This window comes from Centropristis striata, chromosome 24 (genome assembly GCF_030273125.1).
Source record: "Centropristis striata isolate RG_2023a ecotype Rhode Island chromosome 24, C.striata_1.0, whole genome shotgun sequence".
NCBI classification, from domain to species: Eukaryota; Metazoa; Chordata; class Actinopteri; order Perciformes; family Serranidae; genus Centropristis; species Centropristis striata.
This window is the reverse complement of record NC_081540.1, coordinates 5,954,796-5,981,624: the sequence shown is the minus strand read 5'-3', so window position 1 is coordinate 5,981,624 and position 26,829 is coordinate 5,954,796. Positions and strand designations below refer to the sequence as shown.

Below are 26,829 nucleotides of genomic sequence, written 5' to 3'. Positions count from 1 at the left end.
AGAGTAATTTATATATATATATATAAAAACAATAAAATCTTGACATGTCTCTTTTTCTCGTGTTGATGTCTGTGTTTTTATTTACTTGCATTTTATTTGTGTATCATTTGCTTAAAATGTGAATTAATGCATGTATGTAGTGAGAATTTTTAATTAGTAAATACATGGCAGTAAAACAGAAAAAGGCAGATGTAAACATGAGTTTTAAAGAGGTACGTCTGTTTCTTCTCTTTGGGGAAGGATAAAAGTTTCCCAGTGTAACATGCAGCTTCATATTCTGCTTGTTTCTGTGTTTCTGAACGGCTGGAAGTCTTGTTTTCTCAGACCGGCCAGTGGCAAGAAGAGCTGCTCCTCTGGAGGAAACTGGTCCCAGGGCGTCCACGTCCAGCCTGGGAGGGAGAGAATCAAACATCAGCTGCTCAGGTAGGCAGGAATCTTTTCCCTTTTATTATTTCCTGCGACACATACCCTCGTTCTTGTCCGGCTCCAGGTTCTGCGGCTCTGCTGACTGCGTCCTGTCCAGCTCTCCTCGCATGATGATGGTGACGTAGTGGTACTGCTCCTCCAGTCGGATGGAGTTCACCACTGACGCAAAGCACACGTTCACCAAACACACACCTGCCTCCTCCGACACTTCTCTGTGAGCACACTCCTCCCACGTCTCTCTGTCGGGGACACAGAAGAAGAATATGCATCTCTTATATACATTAAGGAACACATTTAGTCAACTGTACTTAAGCACAGTTTTGAACTTTACTTGAGTATTTCCATTTATGTAACTTTATACTTTTACACTGTGTTTTCTCTGCCACTTTGAGTTACTCTTCAGGTCAAGATTTAACACAAAAAACGTGATCAAAATGGGAATAAAATGCACATTTTTATAAATTCAACCACATCACAGTATATACCGTAGTTAAAATGAACCCTACCTAACTGTTAAATGATGCTTATATAAATTCATCAATAATAATAATGATCCAATAATATATTTGGTACTTAAGTATTGAACGCAGGATTTTAGCTTAATGGAGTAACTTCACAATGTGGTATTAGTACTTTACTGCAGTAAGGGATCTGAAGACTTGTTACAGCACAGCACCAAATTGCATTAAAAAAACAGCAGTTATTATTTGTGCACGTTGTTTTTGTCTCACACCTGTAACAATGCAAATTATTATCACGTCCTAATGTTAACTGAATACTTTGGAAGAATTCGGCATAATAATAGGTAGCTTTAAGTAGTTAAAATCAACACCATATAGCCATAAAATGCTGCAAACATAATTTAATCAATAATAATGCAATAACATATTTGAAATACAGATCTGAGTGGGACCATTCTGCATAACGAGTACTTTTACTTTTGATAATTAAACTACATTTTGATACGTTTGTACTTTTCTGAATAATTCTTCCACCGCTGCACCAAATTGCATTAAAAAAACAGCCAATTACTATTTGTGCACGCTGCTTTCGTCTCACACCTGTAACAATGTAAATTATTATCATATCTTAATGTTAACTGAATACTTTGGAAGAATTCGGCATAATAACAGGTAGCTTTAAGTAGTTAAAATCAACCCTATATAGCCATAAAATGCTGCAAACATAATTTAATCAACAATAATAATAATGGAGTAATAAGCTTATAATATAGATCTGAGTGGGACCATTCTGCATAACGAGTACTTTTACTTTTGATACTTAAACTACATTTTGATACTTTTGTACTTTTCCTTAAGTACGGTTTTCAATGCAGTACTTTTCTGAATAATTCTTCCATCGCTGCACCAAATTGCATTAAAAAAAACAGCCAATTATTATTTGTGCACTGTTTTGTGTAACAATGCAAATTATTATCATGTCTAGTGTTGACTGAACACTTTGATGAAATGCAGTTTGTTTTTATTACAACAGGAAAATGTTTGCTCAGTTATATGAATGAACGTCGGTGCTGGTTATTTATAAACAGCCTTGCGTCACAGATTTACGTCCCTATGCAGCAGCGTCAGATTTATGAATGGATCGGTTCCCTACCATAGACTGTATCTCAATAAGTTCCCTACCCGAACTCCAGGTGCCCCCCGGGCAGCTGGTACTTCCCTCTGCCCACCGCGCTCCTCCGCCTCCCCAGGAGCACACAGCCGGGGTGGGCTGGGTCCGTCACCAGCACTCCGACCCCCACTCCTGGCCGCTTCACGGCTTTATCAGACATCTGGCCAAACTTAGAAAAAACGCGCTTTAATGAAGCAAAAGTAGCTAAACAGAGCTAACTCCACACTGAAGAGAAGCTATTCAGGAGGTACAAGAGGACTCCCGTGTGTGCACTTCCGTTTTAAAACAACTAGTTCCTCTCTATTTATTTACTTTGTGATTACTATTACAGCACAATAACTTGGTGTTTGGTTCTGCCAAATACTCAGGCAATATTTATAACTAATACATAGCTCATATAATATCGCCATAGTTGTTCTTTTTAGCCGCTTATATTGAAATAAATATATATATACTCTGGGTTACACTTAAACAAAGGTGTAACACTGCCACCTAGTGACCAGCTGAGCTCAGTATATGTTCTGGTTACACTATATTGAGGTGCATTTCAATAAATTACGGTATATTATTAATATCACAGAAAAGTCAATTTCCAGTAGTTCAAGTCAAATAGCCCCAACCAAGTACAGAGTGCATATAGATGGACATAGTTTTCCATATTAAACATACTTTTTAAAATTGGTCTTTTTTTCACATTTTTTGAGACACTGAATTTTAGGTCTTCATTAAATGTAAGCCATAAGCATTATAATTAGAATAAACTAAATAAATGAAGATATGCAATGTTTCATTCTATGTGTAAGAAAGGTGTAGGGAAATATAAATTATACTTAAACTTCTTGTTTTGTTTGTTTTAATATGTTTTTTTTAGGTTTGAAATAAAGTCCATTCATTCATTCATTCATTCATTCATTCATTCATTCATTTATTTATTCAGTATTTTACAACCTTACTTAAGTAAAAATACAAAAGTACCAGCATCAAACTTGGAGTGTTTTTTATATTCTCTTTATATTTTTGAGTATAATTATATATGTAATTATTTTAGTAGTATTTTAATGTTAAGGTGGGGCTCATTTTGATCAGAATACATAATCTGTTTAAACTGATGGCATGTTTTTCATGTTAAATCTCGACCTGAAAAGTAACTAAAGCTGTCAGACTCATGAATTGGAGTAAAAAGTACAATATTTTAGAATATTGTACACATATGTAATTAAAATAATTAAAGAACAAGTATCTCAAATTTGAACTGAAGTACTTGAGCAAATGTCTTTGTTACATTCCACCACTGTAACTACTTTGAGATATATTATAGGCCTTTGATAGAGATTTCCTCATTATAAATAATCTTTAAAATAAAACTAATTTCACAATGAAGTGTTGGAGATAAACCAGACTTGAATCATTGGGGACACAAGTTCAATTAAACACATTTAAATAAGCAATTCTGTCATCTATCTAAAGAGAAAGAAAGCGGAGAGCGAAATCTGCTGACACTGTTCCTCCTCACAGGGCAGAGAGATTATGACTGACTGACATTATCAGAAATGAATTCAAATTTGTGTTGCACAAATTATATTTTATATTCTGTTAATTAATCTCACCACCCCTTACAGTTTTACAAGATAAATCTGCAGAGTGGGAACCACTGTTTGTTTATATTAACTGAATATAAAGTAGTCAGAACTAACTGCAACAACAATCTAATAATGTCACATGAAGGACTTTTTAAGCACATTTTGCTGATAGATGGATCAGTGTGTCAAAGTCTGTTAGTCTGTTAGTAGATATATAGACAGATAGATAGAGAGATAGAGAAATAGTCTTTTTTTGGTCATTTTACATCTTTTTTGGTCATTTTATGTATTTTTATGGTAATTTTACACCTTTTTTTGGTCATTTTATGTCTTTTTTTGGTAATTTTAATCATGTTTTCCTCCTGTGTGGAAGTCTGTTAGATAGATAGATAGATAGATAGATAGATAGATAGATAGATAGATAGATAGATAGATGTACTTTATTAATTCTTTTTGAAGGTTCCCTCAGTAAATTGCACTTCCAGTAGCAGCACAACACCAATACAATAAAATAGAGTAAACTTAAAGATTGATTTTAAATTCTGGACTTTAACTTGTAATGGATAAAGTGTTCTTGATGAAGTGATCCATTCACACCTTTCCTCTGCTGGCATTTAGCAGTTTTCCACCGACACCCGTTCTCCCCGCTCGACCTGCCTGGCGGCTCCGGCCCCGCCCTCCTCACCTCTCCCTGCTCTCACCTGAGACTTTTCCTCCTGTCAGTCCTGGCAGAACCTTCCTCTGTCTATCACCTCCACATCTTTCTCTCCCACTGCTCTTTCCTCTCTTCTTTCCATCATGAGTGCGAAGCTGTGGACGGAGGAGCAGTTTAACTGCCCCGTGTGTCTGGATCTCCCCAATGACCCCGTCACCATCCCCTGTGGCCACAGCTACTGCATGTCCTGCATCAAGGACTACTGGAGCAAGGACGACCCCAAGGGGATCTACAGCTGCCCCCAATGCCGCCAGACCTTCTGCCCCAAGCCCATCTTATCCAGGAACACCATGCTGGCCGAGGCCGTGGAGCAGCTCCGCAAAGGGGCCAGCAAAGCCGCAGTACGTGAGTCCATGCGGATCGCCCGTGGAGGAGCCCCCTCGTCCAAATCCAAAGGGAGGCTCTCCTCCTCTGCTGTGCCCTGCGACATGTGCAAAGGAGAGCAGCGGGCGGCGGTGAAGAGCTGCCTGGTGTGCATGAGCTCGTACTGTGAAGCCCACCTGAAGCCCCACCAGACCAAGAAGGCCCTGAAGCAGCACGAGCTCATCGCACCCACCAGCAACCTGGCCGAGAAGATCTGCACCCAGCACAAGTACCTGCAGGAGTTCTACTGTCGCCACTGTAAGGTGTTCGTCTGCTGGCTGTGCACCAGCAGCGACATGCACAAAGGCCACGAGTGTGTGTCCACCAAGGCCGAGCGCCTCGAGAAACAGGTGAGACCCAGAGGAGAGGAGAGGAGAGGCTGCAGAGAGGAGGGCAGCACTGTATGCTCTGATAACATTCATGTGTGATAGGCAAGGTGTCAGTCAATGTTATGGCTGGTCATTAGTTTACCCACTTTACTCCTCTGACACTTTATTTTTTATCTAATGTTATATTTATAGTCATATTTATATCATATATTGTTATTGTTTCATATTTTGTTCATCGCCTTTCTTATATTATCCTATATTGTGATTGTTTTTGTAACTTGGATTACTAAATTCTATCTTATCTTATATGAATATATCCAATACATAATAATAATAATGATAATACAATCATTCAGTTTTTGTAACAACAGTGGTATTATAGAAACAAACTGGAATTTATAGAATTAAAGTTCTGATATTTATTATTTATTTACTATATTATTTATTCTAATACACTCATGTATATTATTATATTTATATTATTTAGTAATAATATAAATTATGAACATCATTCAAATTAAAGGTGAAACCAAAATTATACTAGAGTATCCTAAATACAAATTAAATACAATTATATTAAAGATGTAATTTAATAAAAAAATATATTTACAAACCCGATATATATCATTGAATTAATACTTATAATTAAAATAATAATTAATTATTAATTAATTAATAATTAAAATATCATTTAAAAAATGAAATAAAATTATACAAAATTGCATACAATTATATTATACATCAAATTCAATAAAAAATGATATTAGAATATAATTATAAACCCCATATATATCATAAAATTATATCAAAATATCATTTAAAATATTCAATTACATTATACAAAATGATATGAATTAAGTAAATATATATATATATATATATATATATATATATATATATATATATATATATATATATATATATACATGACCTCTCAGGATATCAGACCAACTTTTTTTTTAAATGAGGCCCAAGAGTTAAAATAGGTAACAATCAATACTGTGTGTGTCTATTGTCCAGCCTGCTAACTGTCAATTGTTCTGTGTGATGAGTTTCTATGTGTGTGTGAGTGAGTAGAGGGAGTCGTCCTCTCTCCTTTTGTCTCTGGCTGCGGCTTCATCCCGGTTGAGGACATTCCTAACTACATTCCTGACTGTTCATAACGCTCCACCCTCTCCATGCTGTCTTCAGTGGCACACACACACACACACACACACACACACACACACACACACAAACACTCAGCTGCTTCCTCGTGTCTGTGTGAGACAGACAGATGGGGCTTATGTTGATGTCATGTCTTAATTGTTATATGGATCTTTCAAGTCCCGGTGAAAAACATTTATAAACACTTCAACACATAATTTTTCCAACACACATACCTGAATATGCTAGCACACATATGAACATCTAAACATATTCATGTGCTCACATACAACAATACTTTATTAACATTAAAATACAATCATGCAATAATCTCCCATTCAAAATATATGAAAGTGATTTGCAACTTTGTTCCTGCAGGATCTCCAACACTCACAGGAGTACAGAAATAACAAATAATTCCATTATTTCAGCTAAATTCTCTCTAAGATGGATAGTTTGCCTAAATATCTCTTAATCCTGCCATTTTCATGTGTCCTGTTACAGAAAGTGATGGGGGAGCTGCATACAGAGAACACTCAGAGGCTGAAGGACAGAGAGCAGGAGCTGAAGGACATGAAGAAGATGATGGAGGTGGTGAAGGTTGGTTGCTTGGACCTTTTTCCCCCATAAACACTGCAATAAGGTCAGTTATTTCAGACTTTGAGACATTATCTCCTCTCCTCTGCCAGCGCTCTTCAGACAGGGTGCACGACGACATGGAGCAGGTGCTGTCGGAGCTGCAGCGCTCCGTGGAGCGTCTGCAGGAGCTGCTGGAGGAGGCGCTGGACCAGGCCAGCCAGGAGAAGATGGGCCAGGCTCAGGAGGTGGTCGACAGCCTGGAGGCCGAGATCAGGGAGCTGAAGAAGAGGGAGACGGAGATGAAGGACCTGGCTCGCTGTGAGGACCACATCCACTACCTGGAGGTAGGCTGGAATCAGTTTTCATAGTGTAAAAAGGGAGATTTCCAAGTTTTTTTTGATGATAAAGCCGGTCTAAGTGCTTCATAAATACTGTGAAAGTATCATAACTCTCAGTTTACAGAGGAATGCACATTATGTATTCATAAACTGTGTATTTAATGGAGCTGTCAGGACTTTTATAAGGTAAGTTTGTAACAACTGTGGTATTTTGTAAACAAACTGGAATTTAAAGAGTTAAAAGTCTGATAATATTTATATTTTTATTCTAATAGACTAATATGTATAGTAATTATTATATTTATATTATTTATTAATCATATACATTATTTTATTTATTATTTAATTATAACATAAATTATTTTAATTAACATTATACAAATTAAAGGTGAAACCAAAATGACTACTGAAATTAAATACAATTATATCAAAAATGTAATTTAATTAAAAAGTATAATTATAAAGCCCATATATATGATAAAATTATATTGTGTAATACGTAAGTTTTTTTGATGATGAAGCAGGTCTAAGTGCTTCATAAATACTGTGAAAGTATCAAAACTCAACAGTTTACAGAGGAATGCACATTATGTATTTATAAACTGTGTATTTAATGGAGCTGTCATGACTTTTATAAGGTATAAAATAAGTATAATCTGTCCCCTTTAGACGTATGAGTCCCTTAGCAGCCCTCTGGAGTCCGGAGACCTGCCGGCTGTGACGGTGAATGCAGAAGCTTCCTTCGAACCGGTACGAGACGCCGTCCTGGACCTCAGGGACAAAGTGGAGGACCTGTGCAACCAAGAGCTGAGCAAGATCAATAAACAAGGTCAGTCACAAGACTCTTATCTTGTCTTGTCCTGCCTTCTTCTCTTCTCATGTCTTATCTTCATCTTATCGTCTGTTCTCTTCCAGTCAGCGACACGACTCTGTTCACTCTGGGAGACGGTAAGTTCCAAACATGTTTTTCTTTTTAACATGAAAAAAGCTGCAGTTGTGTTAAGTCTTGTGATTTCCTCTTATCTTGTCTAGCTAACCGGAACTCGGGACAGAAAGGAGGGATTTTTAAATGTGAGTTTTTTTATCAGAATATAATATAAAACTCCTAAAAGTCTTTATATCAAAAAACTAATGTCTGATTTTTTACAGTGTTTTCTGGTCTGGGTTCTCGCAGCACAAACAGCCGTTCACCAGGTGTGTCCAGTGTTTAAAAGTCTACATTTTATCCTCATCATCTTTTAAATAAATGATTATAATTCATGCATTTCTATCTTGTCTCACAGCTCCCACACCCAGCATCTCAGTGGGATCACGCAGCACAGACAGACGAGGGATTGGTAATATAAACTGATAATAATAACAGTAATTCACTTCAAAATTCACAATTTAATCATCACATTTTATTCTTCAGGTATAGGCCTTAAAAGTCAAGACGTGAGGAGCAGAGACACACCAAGAGGTGAGGCTTCATGTGTGGAAATCCTGCAGTGTGAGCAGTAAAATGTGTGTGTGCATGTTTTAAAATATTCTTCTTCCTCGTAGCAGATCGAGGAAACACGAGCTCACCCAGACTGCGGGACAGAAACCGGAGAGAGGACAGAGAGACAGGTAGATTTATTCTTCAAGACTTCCTGATGAGAATGTGGCTGTTGCTTTCTGCAAAAAATTGTTTCCGCTTGAATGTTAATTCCTCATATTTTAGAAAATGCTGTTTCTTAAAGATCCCATATTGTAAAAAGGGAGATATCCATGTCTGTTTTGCTATATAAATACTGTGCAAAGCATCAAAACTCCCAATTTACAGAAGAATGCATGGTATGTTTTGATAAACTGTGAATTTAATCGAGCTGTCAGGACTTCTAAAAGGTCAGGAAAGGTAAAAAAGTGCCACTACAGTGATGTTAAAGTAACCATGATGGTGCAGAGAAGCTGAGATATTCAGTCAGTCTGAGAAAAACAATGTGTTTTTTGAACACTGAAGCATGTAAACATGTTAGAGTTCAAGTAGAGACCCTAAATACATATAATAAGTATAATATGTCCCCTAATATGTGTAGGTGCTCTATAATTACTGTGAAAGTATCAAACACATAGAAAATGTGTCTTCATATGTTATAATATATTTTATAAAAAATATTATGTGTATATATATATATATATATATATATATATATATAAATTGGTAAAATATTTTCATTTTATAATTTTGTAGTTTTGTATTGTTATTTTATTTTTTTAAATCTTTATTCTAATCAATTTTATTATTCTATTTTTATTACCTAATCTGTTTTACTCTGTACTTGTGCTGCTCCGACACCTGAATTTCCCCCATGGGGGATCAATGAAGGAACATCTCGTCTTATCTTATCTCTTTAGACGAGCTGTCAGAATTATTATTCTTTATACTTATTCAGAGCATCAGGGGAAAATATTTATGGTGTTCATGTTGATTTTACATCTAACTTGTCCCTCAAACAGTGAGGGAGAGCACCCACAGACCCAGCCCCAGACCCAGCCCCACTCCCAGCCGCAGAGAGTCCCAGTCTCTGTGGAGCCGGTCCAGTCAGAGCCAGGCTGCTGCAGCCCCGTCCCCGGTCCCCGTCAGCCCAGCTCCTGCTCCAGCTCCTGCTCCAGCTCCTGCTCCAGCCCCGGCTCCTGCTCCTGCTCCAGCTCCTGCTCCTGCATCAAGTGGAGGTACAACAAACAAAAGAAATCTTCAGCTTTTACATCTACATCTTACTTCTGTTTAGCGTCACTGTATTAATCCCTTATAGCATATTAATTTACTGTCAACTGCACTTTATTTATACTAATTTATTTGCACTACCTGCTGCTATCTGCTGCTATTGTATTTATTTTTATTACATTTATATATATTACAGTACACATGCACTTTACTGCCTTTTTGCACTTCTGGTTAGATGCTAATATTTATATTTTTATTCTAATACACTCATATGTATATTTATTATTATATTTATATTATTTAATTAAATTATACAAAATTAAATACAAACATATTAAAAATGTATTTGAATAAAAATTATATTAAAATATAACTATAAACCCATATATATAATTTAATTATTTTAAATGATCATTTAAAATATTAAATTAAATTATACAAAATTAAATACAATTAAATTAAAAATGTAATTGAATAAAAATTATATTGAAATTAAATTATCAAAATTTAAATTAAATTATAATGTGTATAAATTAAAAATATATATATGATTTATTAAAATTCAATTTTTTGATGCAGACATTTTTGTCTATCTGCTGCTAAAACCTATTGTATTTATTTATATTACATTTATATATATATTACTGTACACATGCACTTTACTGCCTATTTGCACTTCTGGTTAGATGCTAAACTGCATTTGATTGTCTAAGTACTCCTAAGTACTACTGTGCAATAACAATATAGTTGAATCTTACCTAATCTAATCTAGCCAGGGTATAACACATTTTATTTTCCATCTCTCTGCTGGTTCAGGTTCAGGGTTCAGTCGGATGGCGTCCATCGGCAGCATCAGCAGCATCTTCCGCTCCCATCGGCGTGGCACCACCCCGGCTACTCCTGCTGCTCCTACAGGAAACCCATGTAAGACCGGACTCCAACTCCCATAATCCCCCTCTCCAATTATCTGTCATTAAAGACATTTAGGAGTTTCTTCAGACTTTCTGTTTAGGCGTCTAATGAAGCTTTATATTATATCTTAACTCAGCTTTAATGCCAGTAAATGAAGTAGAATTGTGTCTATATTTTAAAATTTTGAGTGTTATTTGTGTTCACTAACAGGGGGGATGAATGCGGTGCCTGAAACACCCACAGAAAGTAAGACTACAGCATTTATATATGTCAAATTAATCAGTTGAATCATTTTATCTTTGTTAGTAATAATGTGTCTTACATTATTTCCTCCCTGCACAGTTAACCCCGGTCTCTTCTTGGACCTGCCCACTCCGACCACCATGAATCACGCTCCTGCTTTCCCTGCATGTGAGTTCATGCAGCTTATCTTCATTGCATCTTTATTTTGGGAAAGAAACATAAATTAAAAGTGCAAATAAGAACTTGTGCATTCTTATTATTTGCACAATGTGCCTCTTTGTGCATGAGCTGATTTATTGTTTTTTGTTTTCCAGTGAGAGAAATCAACCTCGACAGCATCCAGGCGCCCGAGCCGAGGACCAGAGAGGAGTTCCTACAGTGTGAGTCTCAATATTTTATTACATTTGACATGTTATTATTATTATTTTACACCAGTACTGAGGCACTCACTGACACTTTGACACTCATGATTGATAAAAACAGGCAGCCACGGGGCATTTTTCTGTTCATGTTTACTCCTTTACACTTCCACTAGCCCTGGGTTAAATGACTCAGTTTTCACAGTCAGGAACAGATTTTTCTAATTATTATTCCAACAACACTTGAATACAGCTTTAAACCTCAATGGCTGAGTCCTGAGCAGCCCTGTGGTGAATGTTCCACCCCTCCTCCTTTTTGTTTATCTCCAGTGGTCCTACTATCAAAATAAAAGTAAAAAGGCCCCCAAATATGCTCCATATTTCCTCTAAGTTTCATGAAAATCGTGCTGGTAGTTTTTACATAATCTTGATGACAAACAGACAAACAAACAAACTCACACACAAACATATGCAAAATGTCTATTCAGTGAGATAAAACAACTAAAAAGAGATATAAATCATAAAAATAGATGAAAAAGAGACGTTTTAATAAAATAATATATATATATAATAATAAAATATAATAACCATAGGTGGAATGTAACTAAGTTTATTTATAGAGCACATTTAAAAACAACCTCAGTTGATCAAAGTGCTGCACAGTTATTAAAATACAATAAAATCATACACAAATATAGTAATAAATAAAAAAAACTACAAAAATAATAATAAAAACACTAAAATAATACTAAAACAATAAAATAGTAATAAAAACACAATTTAAAAACAGATTTAGAGTTAAGAAAGGAAATAAAATAATAAAAAGTAAAAAATACTTTACTTGAGTATTTCCATTTCCCAGAATTATAAAACAGCGAGTTTAAATTTGATTTATTATTAAAGACTTTTTTAGAATATGTGAATAATTGTCCATTGATCCCTCCAGACGCTGTGATCTTGACTCTTGACCCGAACACGGCCCACCGGCGGCTGGCTCTCTCTGAGGGCAACACTAAGGCCACCCTGCAGGGGGCGGCCCAGCCCTACCCCGACTCCCCCCAGCGCTTCGATGGCTGGACCCAGGTGATGTGCACCGCCCCGCTGTACGGCCAGCGCTGCTACTGGGAGGTGGAGTGGAGGGGGCGGGGCTCCTCGATGGGCGTGGTCTACGGGGCGCTGAGCAGGAAGGGCTCGGACGCCCGGGCGGGGCTCGGCTACAACGCCCGGTCCTGGAGCCTGGAGCTGTCGGACACCTGCTGCTCCGCCATGCACGACAACGAGAAGAAGGACATCCCGGTCACCTACTCGCCCCGGCTGGGCCTCTACCTGGACCTGTCGGTGGGCTCGCTGGCCTTCTACAGCGTGGCCGAGACCATGACCCACCTGCACACCTTCCGCACCAACTTCACCCAGCCGCTGTACGCCGCCTTCGGGGTGGGCAGCGGGGTCGGGGTCGGGCTGGACTTCGCTCTGGGACAGTTCAGCTCCAGCTCTGACAGCATCAAGATCTGTCCCATGTGAGGCTGCACCCAGAACACTCAAAGTACAAACTGACTGAAAGGGTTCTGGTTGCACCTGAAACCTTTTTCTTATTTAAAGTGCACTTAGTGGAAGTTGGATGGCTGAATATAAATGTCCAGCCTCTGGACTTAGGAGCTGAAATTTCAGCCGTAAAGACAGGCCTCGAGTCTGTTTCATTCGTCTGTTCATCTCAAAAGATAACTACATTTATAGGCTTTTATGTGAGTGAACAAATTATATTCATACATTTCTTTTCACCCAGTCCAACACAGAAATTATTCTAAATGAGGACATGACATTGACTAAATAAATTGGGTATAACAGACCTTTTCTTAGCCTATATTTGGCACAACACTGCAAAAAAGTTGTTTATACAGGTGCATCTCAATACATTAGAATATGATGTAAAAGTAAATTTCCAGTAGTTCAAGTCAAACAGCCCCAACCAAGTATTGAGTCATATAGATGGACATACTTTTCAGAGGCCAACATTTCCATATTAAACATACTTTTTAAAATTGGTCTTTTGTGATATTCACATTTTTTGAGACACTGAATTTTAGGTCTTCATTAAATGTAAGCCACAATCATCATAATTAGAATAAATTAAGACATGAAATGTTTCATTCTGTGTGAAATGGATCTATACAATGTGTTATTTCCACTTTTTTAATTGAATTACCAACATAAAGAAACTTTCCCTAGGATATTCTAATTTGTTGAGATACACCTTTACTCCTATATTTTTCTGTATCAAGATGTGATTTTTATTTCTGGCCTACATGAATCAAGTAATGCTTTAAAACAACTACAACGTCACATCCATATTTCAATAAATTGGGGAAATTAAACTCTTGTTAACTCTCTAAAAGTCTGCAGAAAGTAGATTTGGATGAATTGAAGATTTGGACAGCCCTCAGAACCTGCAGACTTCTCAGGAATGTGCAAAGTACAAAAGATATATAAAACAAAATATCATGTTTGTTTTTGTTTTTTGCATCAAATAAAATACATCAAAAATGAGACAAAATCACTGAACTTAAACACTATTATTGTCTACTGTGTCCCTGTTTGATTGAGTAGATGTTCACTCTTATTTATTATTATTATTAGTTATTTAAAAAATATATCAACTAAATTAATATCTACAGATAATCAACAAACTGTAAAAGAAAGAAATAAAGAAGCATTTCAGTGTACTGATCTGCATTTATCAGCAGCTAAATGTTGAGAGAAGGAAAGTTTGAAAAACAAACTGTTTTCCTCTGGTGTTATCTCAGTAAAATACTACACAAATAATAAGTAATTGGCCTTTAGAGTGCAGTAACATCTTAACAATTATTAGCTAGATAATCAAAATGTTATCATGAGTAATAATGAACCAGTCTGCCTTGTTTTCATCACTTTATTTTAAAAAAAGAAAAAGAGGCAACTGAATAACAGCTATGAGTAGTTTATAGAGGATCATGATCTCAGAGGGGAGGCTTCAACAAGTGACTTTTTATTTTATTTCAGCCAGAAAAACCTGAACCTCCAGCTTCACTGTGAATATGAGAACAAACCTAAAGATATGAACAGTCTGCGTGTCCCTTCTTCCCCCCTCGCTCCACTCCTACAAACACTCAGAACATTAAACAGAAGCTTCCTTTGTTAAATATGTTATAATGCATCAAATACAGTACATGAAAGCATCACTTTTGGATTCCCTTCTGTGGGCAAAAAACCAAACTGTTACATATATTAAAATCTTCAAAATGTTAGCCAACATCGCTACAACAGGCACAAATTATACTAAATGTTAGAATCTATACTTCAGATAGTGGCGTCAGTAAAACAGGTTAAATAAAGAAATAAAAGTGCAGTTTCTGAGTGGAGGGACAAGTTGGACTGACATGTTATAGATATTATAGAATATAAAGTATTAATAAGGATGAACTTCCATTACAGTCAGGGAAAAAAAATATTAGACCACCCTTGTTTTCTTCAATTTCTTGTTTGTTTTAATGCCTGTTACAACTAAAGATACATTTGTTTGGACAAATATAATGATAACAACAAAAATAGCTGATAAGAGTTTAATTTAAGAGCTGATATCTAGACATTTTCCATGGTTTTCTTGGTAATAACCAAAATCATTATCAATAAAACCATGGAAAATGGTTACATAATCAGAAAAAAAGAAAAAAAAAACCCAAGTTGGAATAAAATATAATTTAGTGTATCAAGTGTCACAAATATTGGGGAAAAAATTGTGTCTCCACATATTGTAAATGTTATACATATGACCAAATGACCAAAAAAGATCAAAGATGACACAAAATGACCAGAAAAGATACAAAATGAGGAAAACGAATGAACAAGAAATTGAAGAAAAAGGGTGTAATTTAACAATTTAAATTAAACTCTTATCAGCTATTTTTGTTCTTATCATTATATTTGTCCAAACAAATGTACCTTTAGTTGTACCAGGCATTAAAATGAACAAGAAATAGAAGAAAATAAGACTGGTCTAATCATTTTTTCCATGACTGAACTTTCCTGTGGTTATACTCCCACCTGCTGGCCAGTTTGTGAACCACACGTGTTTTAAACAGAAATCCACCACATCTCATAATAATAAAAATAATAATGATAAACCTCGCTGTGATATAAAGTAACATTTTCACAGGCCTGAGATCAGGTTGGTGGCTGGAAATGTTTTTAGAGACCCAATCAAGGCCGTGGTGAAATGTTTTCAACCAATCAGTGATCAGAGTGCAACTAATATATACAAACATGGCTTAACAGGAGCATGAAACAGTTCTGGCTTCTACTTAAGGCCTCATACCGTAAAAACACACACAACACAAGGACCTGAAGGGAAAAGGCAGACTTTTAAAACATTTTATCCTCTTTTTTTTTTTGCATGGCATCTGATTTCTGACCTCCTTTAGCCCACCGGTGCATGCTGGGACCTCAACCAAAGTATATGAGTCATGCAGACGCTTGCGAGAGGCGGGAATAAGAGCAACAATGGACTAAAATCAGAATAATACTAATACTGGCATGTTAATGGCGTGGTCTGCCTGGCAGTATGCTATTAGGCCAGCAAGCACTTTAAAGTCCTCAAGTAATAAAATCCCTTCATGATTATTTGGAGATGACCTTAAACTATTCACTGTAGCATGGTTTACTAGAGACTAAAGCTTTTCCAACCCACGACAAAACAAGCCCTTGGAGTAGCAACACTGGATGCTCCTTTTTCACTTTCTTTCCCTTCCAACATAACTAAAAACCATATTCTCCTTCTTTTTCTACCTTCGTCTTAACTCTCTTTTCTCATCCACTTCCACAAACCTTCGACCACTTTCTTGTTACCTTTTCTAACCCGAACATCCAGTCAAACTACGGAGCCTAATTAATGACTGAGAAAGCGAGCGGAGATCTCAGTCGGAGGCCTCGTTACTAGCATCATGGCAAACATCTACACATAGACACTGCGGTATAGCTAAAAACAGTCAGTTTAGGTAAATTGTGCTTTAAAATTAAGTCATAGAAAGGAGGGATAGTTCTGCCCTGACTCCTCTCCCCCAGGAGGAAGAGGAGGATGGAGGTGTGACGGAGAATTGTTCCACCTCAACGTTTGGTTGAACTCGACGGGAAATGGGAGACAGAGGCGAGCTGCCGGCGCCGCTCTTTGGGGTTTCCCCAGGGAGTAGGGGGGAGGGCCAGGGTGGTGGGGTGAGGAGGAGGTGCTGACTTCCCCGCCCGGGCTCCGATCATGGCCGGGAGGCTCTGGTTCCTCCTCAGGCCGTCCAGCAGGCTCCCTCCACCTGTTGACACAAACGTAGCAGAATCCTGGCGCGGCGCTGGCGCCTCCGACTCCGCCCCCTGCAGCACCTTGGTGAAGCCCAGCCGCCGGAGCCGCTCCAGCAGGCCCAGGTCGGGCCTGGCTCGGCCCAGCTTAGGGGACGGGACGCGGTTGGGGGTCCCCTGCGAGGGGCTGGGGAGGTCGGGATGAGGGGCGCGGCCCAGATTCAACCCGTAAACGTCCTGGAGAAAAAGCTCTGCCGGGCGCGAGGCTAGGAAATTGTCAGCAGGGTGGTGGCGGGACTCCACGGGGATCGGGGACGGGGAGGGGGAGTGGGAGGGGGAGTTAGGGGGGGTGCTGGGGAGGAGGCAGAAGAGGGGCTGGCGGGGAGTGGGCTTCGGGGACGGAGGAGGCGTGTCGGTGGAGACTTGTGCAGAGATGCCCCTCTCCAGGACCAGCTTGGCCAGGCCGCTGGCGTGCACGGGGGGGGCGGCGAGGGGGGAAGGAGTCCCCCAGACTCAGTCTGCAGGGAGTCACGGGGGTGCTGGGACCGGTCCTCATGGAGCTGGGAGTGTTGGCCATGAGGGACGACTGAGAACTGAAGAACAGGAACACACAGGGTGAGTGAGACATATTATTATTTTATTCTTTCAGCTTTCATGTACTAACAGTGGCCTGTTGGAGCAGATACGCGTCTTACTGTAGGATTCTGTCTTTTTATTATGTTTGTTGTTTTTTTTAATCTTATAATTTGATACTTTTATCACCTTTGCACTGTGTACCTTTACAACACTCCGCTCCAAATACTGGAACAGCTACTTACTTCATATCATATGTGCCAATATTAACCGTATTGATATTATACATCAAATTTATACAATATTCTGTCTTTTTGCACATTCTATTCTATTCTATTCTTATACTCATAGTATATTATCTATTGTATGTATATGTTGTACAGTCAAGAATTTACATTTTTTTATATGCATATTATACCAATACTATATATCATATCTTGTGTGTACGGTACATATTATATATTGCAGTTATGTATGTAAGTACACCTATGTGTATATTATTATTACTAATTTATTAATAATGATAATGATTGATAATGTTGATATCATTTATAATAGTAATAATGTAATAATAGTAATAGTGTGTGTGAGTGCGTGTGTGTGTGTGTGTGTGTGTGTGTGTATATATATACATATACATACACACACACACACACACACACACACATTATTACTATTATTATTATTATTATCATAATATACTGTTTACACTATTCAGTAACAATAACACTACCATCATATCATCAGTATCATTATCACCTTATTTATCTCATTTTTTTTTTAAGTGCCCTTGTCCTATTCCTATTTTTGTGACAAAATGATAAATGTTGTCGTTCTCCTGTGAACAGGACTGACCTGGGGGTGACCTGTGTGATGTCACTGGGGTGCAGGATGCAGCAGGTGGTGAAGGTGTAGGTGGAGAAGGTGGAGCTCTGACACTTCCCTGGATTTTGGACTGAACACAAAACAAATCAGGTAATGAGAAAAACTCAACAAGGAGCAGTAAGATGCACATCTTAAAGCTATGATAGAGATCTGTAGTGCAGCAGTTGAAGGAGGATTTACCAGACGATGATGTCGTTGATGTGGAGATGCACATCTGACTCGTTTGGACGACAGTTGTTGACGCTCCTGGAATGGGCTGAGATGTGAGGATGGATTTCTCAGGGAGGAGTCGGGGGTCTGATCTGACGGAGGAGGAGGTGGCGGGGGTTGCTGGTGATGCCGACAGGGCGGGAGAGAGGGGCGGGACCGGGAGAGGGGACACCGAATGCTTCCTGTCTCTCCTCTCCTCCGGTGTAGACGAGTAGCGAACCTTGAAGGTGATACCTCCTTCCTCCTCTTCCTCGTCCTCCTCTTCCTTTCCTCGCTCCGCCGCTCCTTTCTCCTGCACTCCTCTGTGCTCTTCGTCCTCCTCGTCCTCCTCCATGTCAGACAGGCGGTACGTGGCGTCCTGGTCGATGGCGTCCTGGGGCAGGGAGCGGAAACCTTTGGTCACCACCCCGGGGTGGGGGTCCAGGATGGTGGCCAGGTGAGGTTTGGCCAGCTGCTGCCAGTGATGCAGCGTCAGCGAGCCTGACAGAGACATTTCACAATGTTTTAATGCAGTGCAATTATAAAAAAATTAACTAAAATGAATTAAAAATAAGGAAATAGGGGAAAAAAAAGAATAAATTCCAAGTACCTAAGATAACTTAACCCTCAGGGCTGGTTCAAATTTTATGAACACCTATACTGCTTAGCACATAAAATATGCTATAAAAAAGTATACATTATTATATTCTACTTTCATTGGACTGATTTTCTTTCCCCTACATCTGACCTAATTATTGATATTAAACGCTAATTGATTTAAAAACATTTTAACCCTTTAAATGCCATGCTTTTGTCATAATACCACCATGTTTTTAGTTGGGGAAAAAAAACAGAAAATATGAATTATTTTCAATATACTACATGCAAAGTAAAAAAAAAAAAGTAAAATTTTTGCAGCCTGGAACTTGTCAATGATTAGCAGCAACACTGATTTTTATTATTTTTTGTGCAGTGTCAAATACTCACATTTCTACTGCTTAGCAAATAAAATGCACTCCTAAAAAGCAAACTATAAAAAAAATTATACATTATTTATGATAACCTACTTTTTTTTCACCTACATATTTTTTATATCAAACACTAATGTTAAAACACCATGTTTTGATTTATTTGAAGCAGTACATGCTTGTTTATGCATATAAATCACATGTTTATTTTCTCTTTATGCTGAATATGGTCAAAATGAGGCAATCTGGTGGAAAGTAGTAAAACTTATCAATTCCAAGGCCAAAGCCCAGATTGACTCCAAGATTAAATAAAATGCACGTATTATGCTTTAAGTGAGACCAAAAATATCAGTTTGAACGTGTTTCAATGGCTCAACCTGAAGAGTAACTATTGTTTGTCCACAGTTTATTTAAGCCTTACTGCAGGAGCTGGACTGGAAATAACAAGAGCAACAACTATTAACTGTTAACTACTATAAACTACTAACTTTTAACAGATGAAGAATGAAAAGCTGGTAAAATGCAACCTGCCCTGAGGGTACAATAGTAAGAAAAAATAACTGTCAGAATAAAATCTGTTCAGTTTGTAAACTGTGAGTATTTGCTGGTTTTCTCTACCTTCCATGGGTTTGACGATCTGCAGCTTCTCGGGCAGGAAGGTCTTGAAGACGCTGGAGCCGAAGGAGAGCTCTGACAGGTTGGAGTAGGAGGAGAGCACGCTGCCCATCGGCGTGCTGCAGCCGCTGCCCTCCCCGTCTCCCTCCGCCCCCGACAGCGCCTGCAGCTTCTTCTCCCGCTCCGCCTGGAAGAACTGTCGCTCGCACAGGAAGTTCTGCCGGCGCAGCGACAGCCGGTGGAGCGCTTTGGTCAGGTCGTTTCCTCCTGGACAGCCGGGCTGGCCGATCCGCACCTCCTCCCTGCAGAAACACACGTTTAATGAGCTCAGACGTCTTCTTCAGGTTCAAATCCAACACGGGAGCATTTTAAACGTACCCCTGAGTGGACTGGAAGGGCTGAGCGGTCATCACCAGAGAGCTCTGGCCTGAGCCGGGGATGGGAGGGATGGCTGAGGCCGGCCGCGGCGACGACGAGTTGATGGAGCGGACTGTTTGGAAAACTCGCTTCTGGGAAACTCTGCAGGGACGAACGGTCAGAGATCAAAGACATCATACTGTAGTTATGTTTATGAAGATAATTAGAATCAGACAAAGAGACAGGTAACATTAATACATGTGGATTATAGGACCGAACGTCATTGTATCACATTAACTACTAATATAAATTTTCATGTTATGTTTCCAGTTAATTAATCAAATTTATCAATCAATCAAACTTTAGTAATGTTCATGCAGATAATTAGAATCCGACAAAGAGATAATGGATATATAGTCATGGAAAAAATTATTAGACCATTGTTTTCTGCAATTTCTTGTTCATTTTAATGCCTGGTTCAACTAAAGGTACATTTGTTTGCACAAATATAATGATAACAACAAAAATAGCTGATGAAAGTTTAATTTAAGAGCTGATATCTAGACATTTTCCATGGTTTTCTTGATAACAACCAAACTCATTATTTAAATTGGATTTTTACTTCCGTCCTTCACAATAAAATACAGTACAGTGAAAATACAAAAAATACTTTTTTTAAGGCTGATAGTGAGGCGTCTGAGTGTTCTTAATGCTTTCTCCCATCAAAGTTCCTTTCTTGTTGTAATTAGACATGTAAATCTCCACGTACATGAATGAAATTCCACACTTAAATGTGTATAAATCAATTCAATCCTTTTTATTTTTGGTTGTTAAGTTTGAGTTTCTGACCTTTGGTCCTGGACGGCGGTCTCCTCCTCGACACTCAGCTCTCTCCTCATGGTGCCCTCGATCTCCGCTGCCAGAGAGTCCTGAACACACACACACACACACAGTTTTAAAGGCTCAGGGCCGGTTTCAATTTTATGCAAAGCCTAGACCTTGTCAATGATTAGTAGCAACACTGATTTTGTTGCATTATAATTTTTTCTGCATTGTCAAATACAAACACTTGTACTGCTTAGTGCATAAAATGCACTCTATAAAAGCAAGCTATAAAAAATATTCTACATTATGATATTCTACTTTCATTGGACTGATTTTTCCCCTACATCTGACCTAATTATTTATATGAAACACTGATTAATTTTTGAATATTTTAACCCTTTATATGCCAGGTTTATGTCATGACGCCTCCATTTTTATAGACCTGTTCTTTTTTTGTTCCGAGTGTGTCATGTCTCATCGTTGATGTGATTCTAGATGTCCCATGTTTTATTTATTTGAAGCAGTTCATGCTTGTGTGCATGGATTGTGTGTATAAATCACATGTTTTTTCTCTATACTGAATATGGTCAAAATGATGTAATCTGGTGGAAAGTAGTAAAAATGATCAATTCCAAGGCCAAAGCCCAGATTGACACCCAGATTTAATAAAATGCATGTATTATGCTTTCACATTAGTGAGATCAAAAACAGCATTTTGAATGTGTTTCAGTGTATCAACCTGAAAACAAACTATTGTTTGTCCTCAGTGTATTTCAGCCTTACTGCAGGAGCTGAACTGGAAATATCAAGAGCAAATAAAAATACACAATCTGGACAAAATTCATGCCAAATGCATGAACACAGCCAAAACTATTAACACATGAAGAATGAAATGTGCTGGCACCCTGAGGGATAACATATGAAATTTAACCTTATACAAAATTGTGACTTGGTGTATTTCCTTCTTGTGCTGCTGTAAAAGCTGAGTGTGTCTCACCATGGGGTAGAGGCCGTAGGAGAGGTGCCTCCTCATCCCAGCAGAGGGAGTGTTTTTACTGCGCAGCTCTCTGATCTCCTCCTGAGATTCATGGAGCATCTCCACACACTCCGCATTCCTGTCGGCCAACTCATCCAGCTGCAACACAAACACACACACACAGAAATGCACAAAAACACACACACAAAGGAGCAGCAGTTATTTCAATTAATTTGTTTCTGTACGCAGGAATCGATTAAGCAAAGGAAAGTCATTAATAGATATTTGAATCAGGCATTCAGGCTGTAAATGTTTTTATTTAATTTGTCAACCAGAGTGTTTTAAATTGCTAAACTTATTAACAGATTCACAAAATTAACATAATTAGTAATTAAAAGATTAATTTAATACATCATTTTAACCACTATTTAAATGAGGCACTTAAATTATAAAAATTGAATTAAATTACTTGTTTAATTAATTCACTGTTGCTCCTGCAAAGTGTGAGTTGCCACTTTATGTTAAAGCTTCAAACATAAACATCAGTTTAATGTGATTCTGGACAAGTTTAGATTAAATAAACTCTCAGACATGAAGCGAGACGTGTTGATGATCTGAGGTTTTACCTCTGCAGTGAGCTGCCTCTGAGCCTCTTTAGACGCCTGCAGGTGGATCCTCAGCTCCTCCTTCTCCAGAGCCAGCTACACACACACACACACACACACACATACACACAAGTTTAAACACACAGCAAGAAAGTCATTGTTCTGCAGGTCAGGTGTCAAGTCCCAAGTCAAGACCACCAAGTCTTGGAATCACTGAAACAGCACTGCAGCCAGACTTTCTCCGGATATATAGTCTCAAATCAACAGCACCAAGTCCCACGTCCAGTCCCAAGTTAAGACTACCAAGTCAAGTCCCCCATCAAGACCACGAAGTCCAAAGTCAAGTCCTCCAATTCACAAGTCAAGATCACCAAGTTACACAGCAAGACCAAGTCCCAAGTCACAACCACCAAGTCCCCCATCGAGTTCTAAGTCAAGATCACAAAGTCCAAAGTCAAGACCACCAAGCTCTAACTTCAGGTCCCAATCAAGGCCACTAAGTCCCCCATCAAGTCAAAGTCAAGTCCTCCAATACACAAGTCTTGGAATCAGTGAAAAAGCACTGTAGCCAAGACTTCCTTCCAATGTATTGTCTTGAATCATCGGCATCAAGTCCTACATCCAGTCCCAAGTCAAGACCACCAAGTGAAGTCCCCCATCAAGACCACCAAGTTAAATCCCCTGTGAGACCCAAGTCATGACTACCAAGCCCCCCCATCAAGTCCCAATCAATACCACTATGTTCAAAGTCAAGACCGCCAAATCACAAGTCAAGTTCACCAAGTTACACACCAAAACCAAGTCCCAAGTCAAGAACATCAAGTCTCCCATCAAGACCACTAAATCCCCCATCAAAATCCAAGTCACGACTACCAAGTCCCCTGTCAAGACCCAAGTCACGACCACCAAGTCCCCCATCCAGTTCTAAGTCAAGATCACAAAGTCTAAAGTCAAGACCACCAAGCTCTAACATAAAGTCTCAATCAAGACCACCAAGTCCTATGACAGGTCCCAATCAAGGCCACTAAAGCCCACACCAAGTTAGTCCAAAGTCAAGACCTCCAAATAACAAGTCAAGATCACCAAGTTACACAGCAAAACCAAGTCCCAAGTCAAGAACATCAAGTCCCCCATCAAGTCCAACATCAAGACCACTAAATCCCCCGTCAAGACCAAAGTCCCGACCACCAAGTCCCCCATCCAGTTCTAAGTCAAGATCAAAGTTCAAAGTCAAGACCCCCAAGCTCTAACGTCAGGTCCCAATCAAGACCACCAAGTCCCCCATCAAGTCCAAAGACAATTTCTCCAATACCCAAGTCAAGACCACCAAGCTCCAATGTCAAGTCACAATCAAGTCCCCCAACCTCCAATATCAAGTCCCAAGACAAGTCAACCCAGGGCAAGTCCAGCTCCTAAACTCTGCCTGTCGTTCAAGTCTTAAATAAATATCGTGTTCTCACCTCCTTCACTCTGTGCTGCAGCTCAACGATCTGTGAGAGCAGCTGAGCGATCTCCTCCTGGTGTCGGAGCAGCTCCTCGTTCTTCTGCGACAGTTCGTCCGTCAGAGACACCATCTGGCTGTTGGACTCACCTGAAACCAGAACAAGCACACAAGTTAGAAAGGTTCTAACCTTCCAGCCATCGTCTCTCCGGTGTGAATGTTTGTGCGTCTCACTCACGGAGCTCCTTCACACAGTCGCTCACGAGCTGCTGCTCCTTCTCCTCGTAGGTGATGGTGTCGGTCTTCAGCTGGCAGGCCTGGAGCCGAGAGGAAGAGGTAAGAACTTCCTCATCATATTTACAATAATTGGCTGTTACTAACTTCTCAAAATGTGATAACTCAAAGCTTCCCCTTCCTCTTACTGTCTCGTACCTCAGACCTCAGCGCCAGGTTCTCCTCCTCCAGATCCTGCAGCTTGCTCTGCAGAGACTCCAGCTGGCTGAGTGCTGCGGCGGCGGTGGTCCCCCCCAGCGGCTGAGGGTGCCGCTGCGGCGTGGACACGCTGGAGTCGGTCTCGCTCTCCTCCGAGGCGCTCGCCACCATCCGCAGCAGCTCGTCCTTCTTACCGAGCTCATGCTGCAGCTGGTGAACCTGGACGACAGAGAGGTCGTGAGGTGAGTTATTACTGGAAAGAAGGATAATGGGAAAAATATGGGCCCCATTTTCATGAAACCTGTTGAAAAGGTCTAGCATGAGTCAAGGAACAGCTCACTAAATTTGGAGTGAATACGATGTTGTTTCAAATTACTATAATAAACTATATAATCAAGATACACCTTTCCTTTAACAGCGATACACTTTCGCCCCTCACTAGAAGACACAAAAATACACAAAAAAGACGTAAAATGACCAAAAAAAGACACAAAATGTCCAAAATAAGACGTAAAATGACCAAAAAGACACAAAATAACGAAAAATATGTGAAATGACCAAAAAAGACATAAAATGACAAAAAAAGACATAAAATATCCAAAAACGACATAAAATGACCAAAAAAATATGTAAAGTGATCAAAAATTGACACAGAAATGACCAAAAAATTATGTGAAATTACCAAAAAATATGTAAAATGACCAAAAAAAAGACACAAAATGACCATAAGATGTAAAATGACCAAAATGACCAAAAAGACACAAAAGACATAAAATTACCACAAAAAGAGATGTGAAATGAGCAAAAAAAGACAAAAAGACACAAAATTACCAAAAAAATATGTGAAATTACCAAAAAAGATATAGTGACTCATCACTTTTTCATTAAAATAGGGTAATTGTATAAAGTTTCTGCAGCATTTTGCCAAGTCAGACAGCTCCGTCTTCCAATTTCACCATGAACTCACTCTTTGCCAAGTGTACAGCATGATTATGCTCCAGAAATCAGAATAAAAAACCTTAGTTTTAAATGAAAGAAGAGCTACCTGGTCCAGGGCCTGAGCGAGCTGCTCCTCTATCGCCTCGTTGCGTTCCTGCAGCAGGTGGTTCCTCTGCAGGAGAGACTGACCAATCCGAGCTGCCAGCTCCAAATCCCTGTCCCGCTGTCCAACAGAAGCACATGCACAAAGACAATTAAACCAATTAGACGCTGCTTTTTAATATGAAACAAACTGTGAGAAGTGCTGGGACACCTACCTCGGCCAAAAGGTGTGAGACCACTTCGATGTCATTGTACGTCTTGGCCATCTGCTCCACACGATCCCCGCTGAGGACTGACCAGAGAGAGCATTTTACTTCAGTAGCCGCACAAACAAACACATTCAGTCAGCATGCACATGCCACACTGTACAGTCAATAAAACCACCATATCACTCCAAACTAATGGACACACTTCTGCAGCATGCCGTGTTTAATTTCTAGCTAATAAAATGTTTAGACCACAAGCAACGAGAGCAGCCACTTCCTCTGCAGCCGATCAGGAACTAATGTGGCTGTAATATATGTCATGCATATTGCTGAAACTCTACTGAGGCTGTTTGATTAAATGGTAATGTGGTTGCTGGTGGTCTGACTGTCAAGAAGCCACAATAGTACTCTACACACACACACACAATACAGTGCAACACTACTAAAAGCAGTCTACTGTTGCAGACAGCAGATTCATACTAGGCAATTTTCTTGTCTGCTGTCATCTACAGTCATGGAAAAAATGATTAGACCACCGTTGTTTTCTTCAATTTTTTGTTCATTTTAATGCCTGGTACAACTAAAGGTACATTTGTTTGAACAAATATAATAATAACAACAAAAATAGCTGATAAGAGTTTAATTTAAGAGCTGATATCTAGACATTTTCCATGATTTTCTTGATCATGAATTTGGTTATTATCAATAAATCCATGGAAAATGTCTAGATATCAGCTCTTAAATTAAACTCTTATCAGCTATTTTTGTTGTTATCATTATATTTGTCCAAACAACTGTACATTTAGTTGTACCAGGCTTTAAATTAACAAGAAATTAAAGAAAACAAGGGTGGTCCAATCATTTTTTCCATGACTGTACATGCAGAAAGCAGAGAGGGGCTCCAGGTGTGTGGACTGAAGCCCCTCTCTCACACTGCCACTACACGAAGAAGTCGCAGAGCAGAACAGGCAGATAGTAAGAGAAAGATACCTTTGGAGAGGCTCTGAGAGCCGGGGTGGGAATAAGAAGAGGGCTCCAAAGCAAGATACGCTAGAGAGAGACAGGAGAGAGAAGAAGAAGGGAAAGTTCAAA

The 26,829-nt window shown here is 39.0% G+C and overlaps 3 protein-coding genes across 3 annotated transcripts in view; 1 reads left to right on the top strand and 2 right to left on the bottom strand.

Annotated features, from left to right (window-relative positions):
* Positions 1-27: 27 nt before the first annotated feature.
* On the bottom strand, positions 28-2,292 carry nudt15 (nudix (nucleoside diphosphate linked moiety X)-type motif 15). Its single transcript, XM_059328128.1, has 3 exons — positions 2,070-2,292; positions 469-665; positions 28-389 (listed from the first exon to the last, which is right to left on the bottom strand). Exons 1-3 carry the CDS (start codon positions 2,216-2,218, stop codon positions 271-273), a joined length of 465 nt encoding a protein of 154 aa, XP_059184111.1. The 5' UTR covers positions 2,219-2,292; the 3' UTR covers positions 28-270.
* A 2,137-nt stretch (positions 2,293-4,429) lies between these two features.
* trim25l (tripartite motif containing 25, like) lies at positions 4,430-13,403 on the top strand. The gene is made up of 16 exons (XM_059328151.1): positions 4,430-5,066; positions 6,696-6,791; positions 6,881-7,114; positions 7,778-7,937; positions 8,024-8,056; positions 8,141-8,179; positions 8,258-8,302; positions 8,392-8,445; positions 8,520-8,567; positions 8,651-8,716; positions 9,587-9,802; positions 10,611-10,718; positions 10,917-10,952; positions 11,049-11,117; positions 11,264-11,329; positions 12,255-13,403. Exons 1-16 carry the CDS (start codon positions 4,437-4,439, stop codon positions 12,827-12,829), a joined length of 2,475 nt encoding a protein of 824 aa, XP_059184134.1. The 5' UTR covers positions 4,430-4,436; the 3' UTR covers positions 12,830-13,403.
* A 2,535-nt stretch (positions 13,404-15,938) lies between these two features.
* The window catches only part of trak2 (trafficking protein, kinesin binding 2), a 20,735-nt gene continuing 9,844 nt past the window's right edge, over positions 15,939-26,829 (bottom strand). Inside the window, 15 exon segments of the mRNA XM_059327869.1 lie at positions 15,939-17,107; positions 17,109-17,217; positions 18,053-18,152; positions 18,263-18,772; positions 19,858-20,156; positions 20,233-20,373; positions 21,061-21,140; positions 22,034-22,171; positions 22,639-22,713; positions 24,078-24,208; positions 24,297-24,375; positions 24,491-24,709; positions 25,536-25,652; positions 25,747-25,823; positions 26,728-26,787. Of these exon segments, the coding sequence (XP_059183852.1) occupies positions 16,445-17,107; positions 17,109-17,217; positions 18,053-18,152; positions 18,263-18,772; positions 19,858-20,156; positions 20,233-20,373; positions 21,061-21,140; positions 22,034-22,171; positions 22,639-22,713; positions 24,078-24,208; positions 24,297-24,375; positions 24,491-24,709; positions 25,536-25,652; positions 25,747-25,823; positions 26,728-26,787 (2,798 nt within the window). The 3' untranslated portion in view covers positions 15,939-16,444.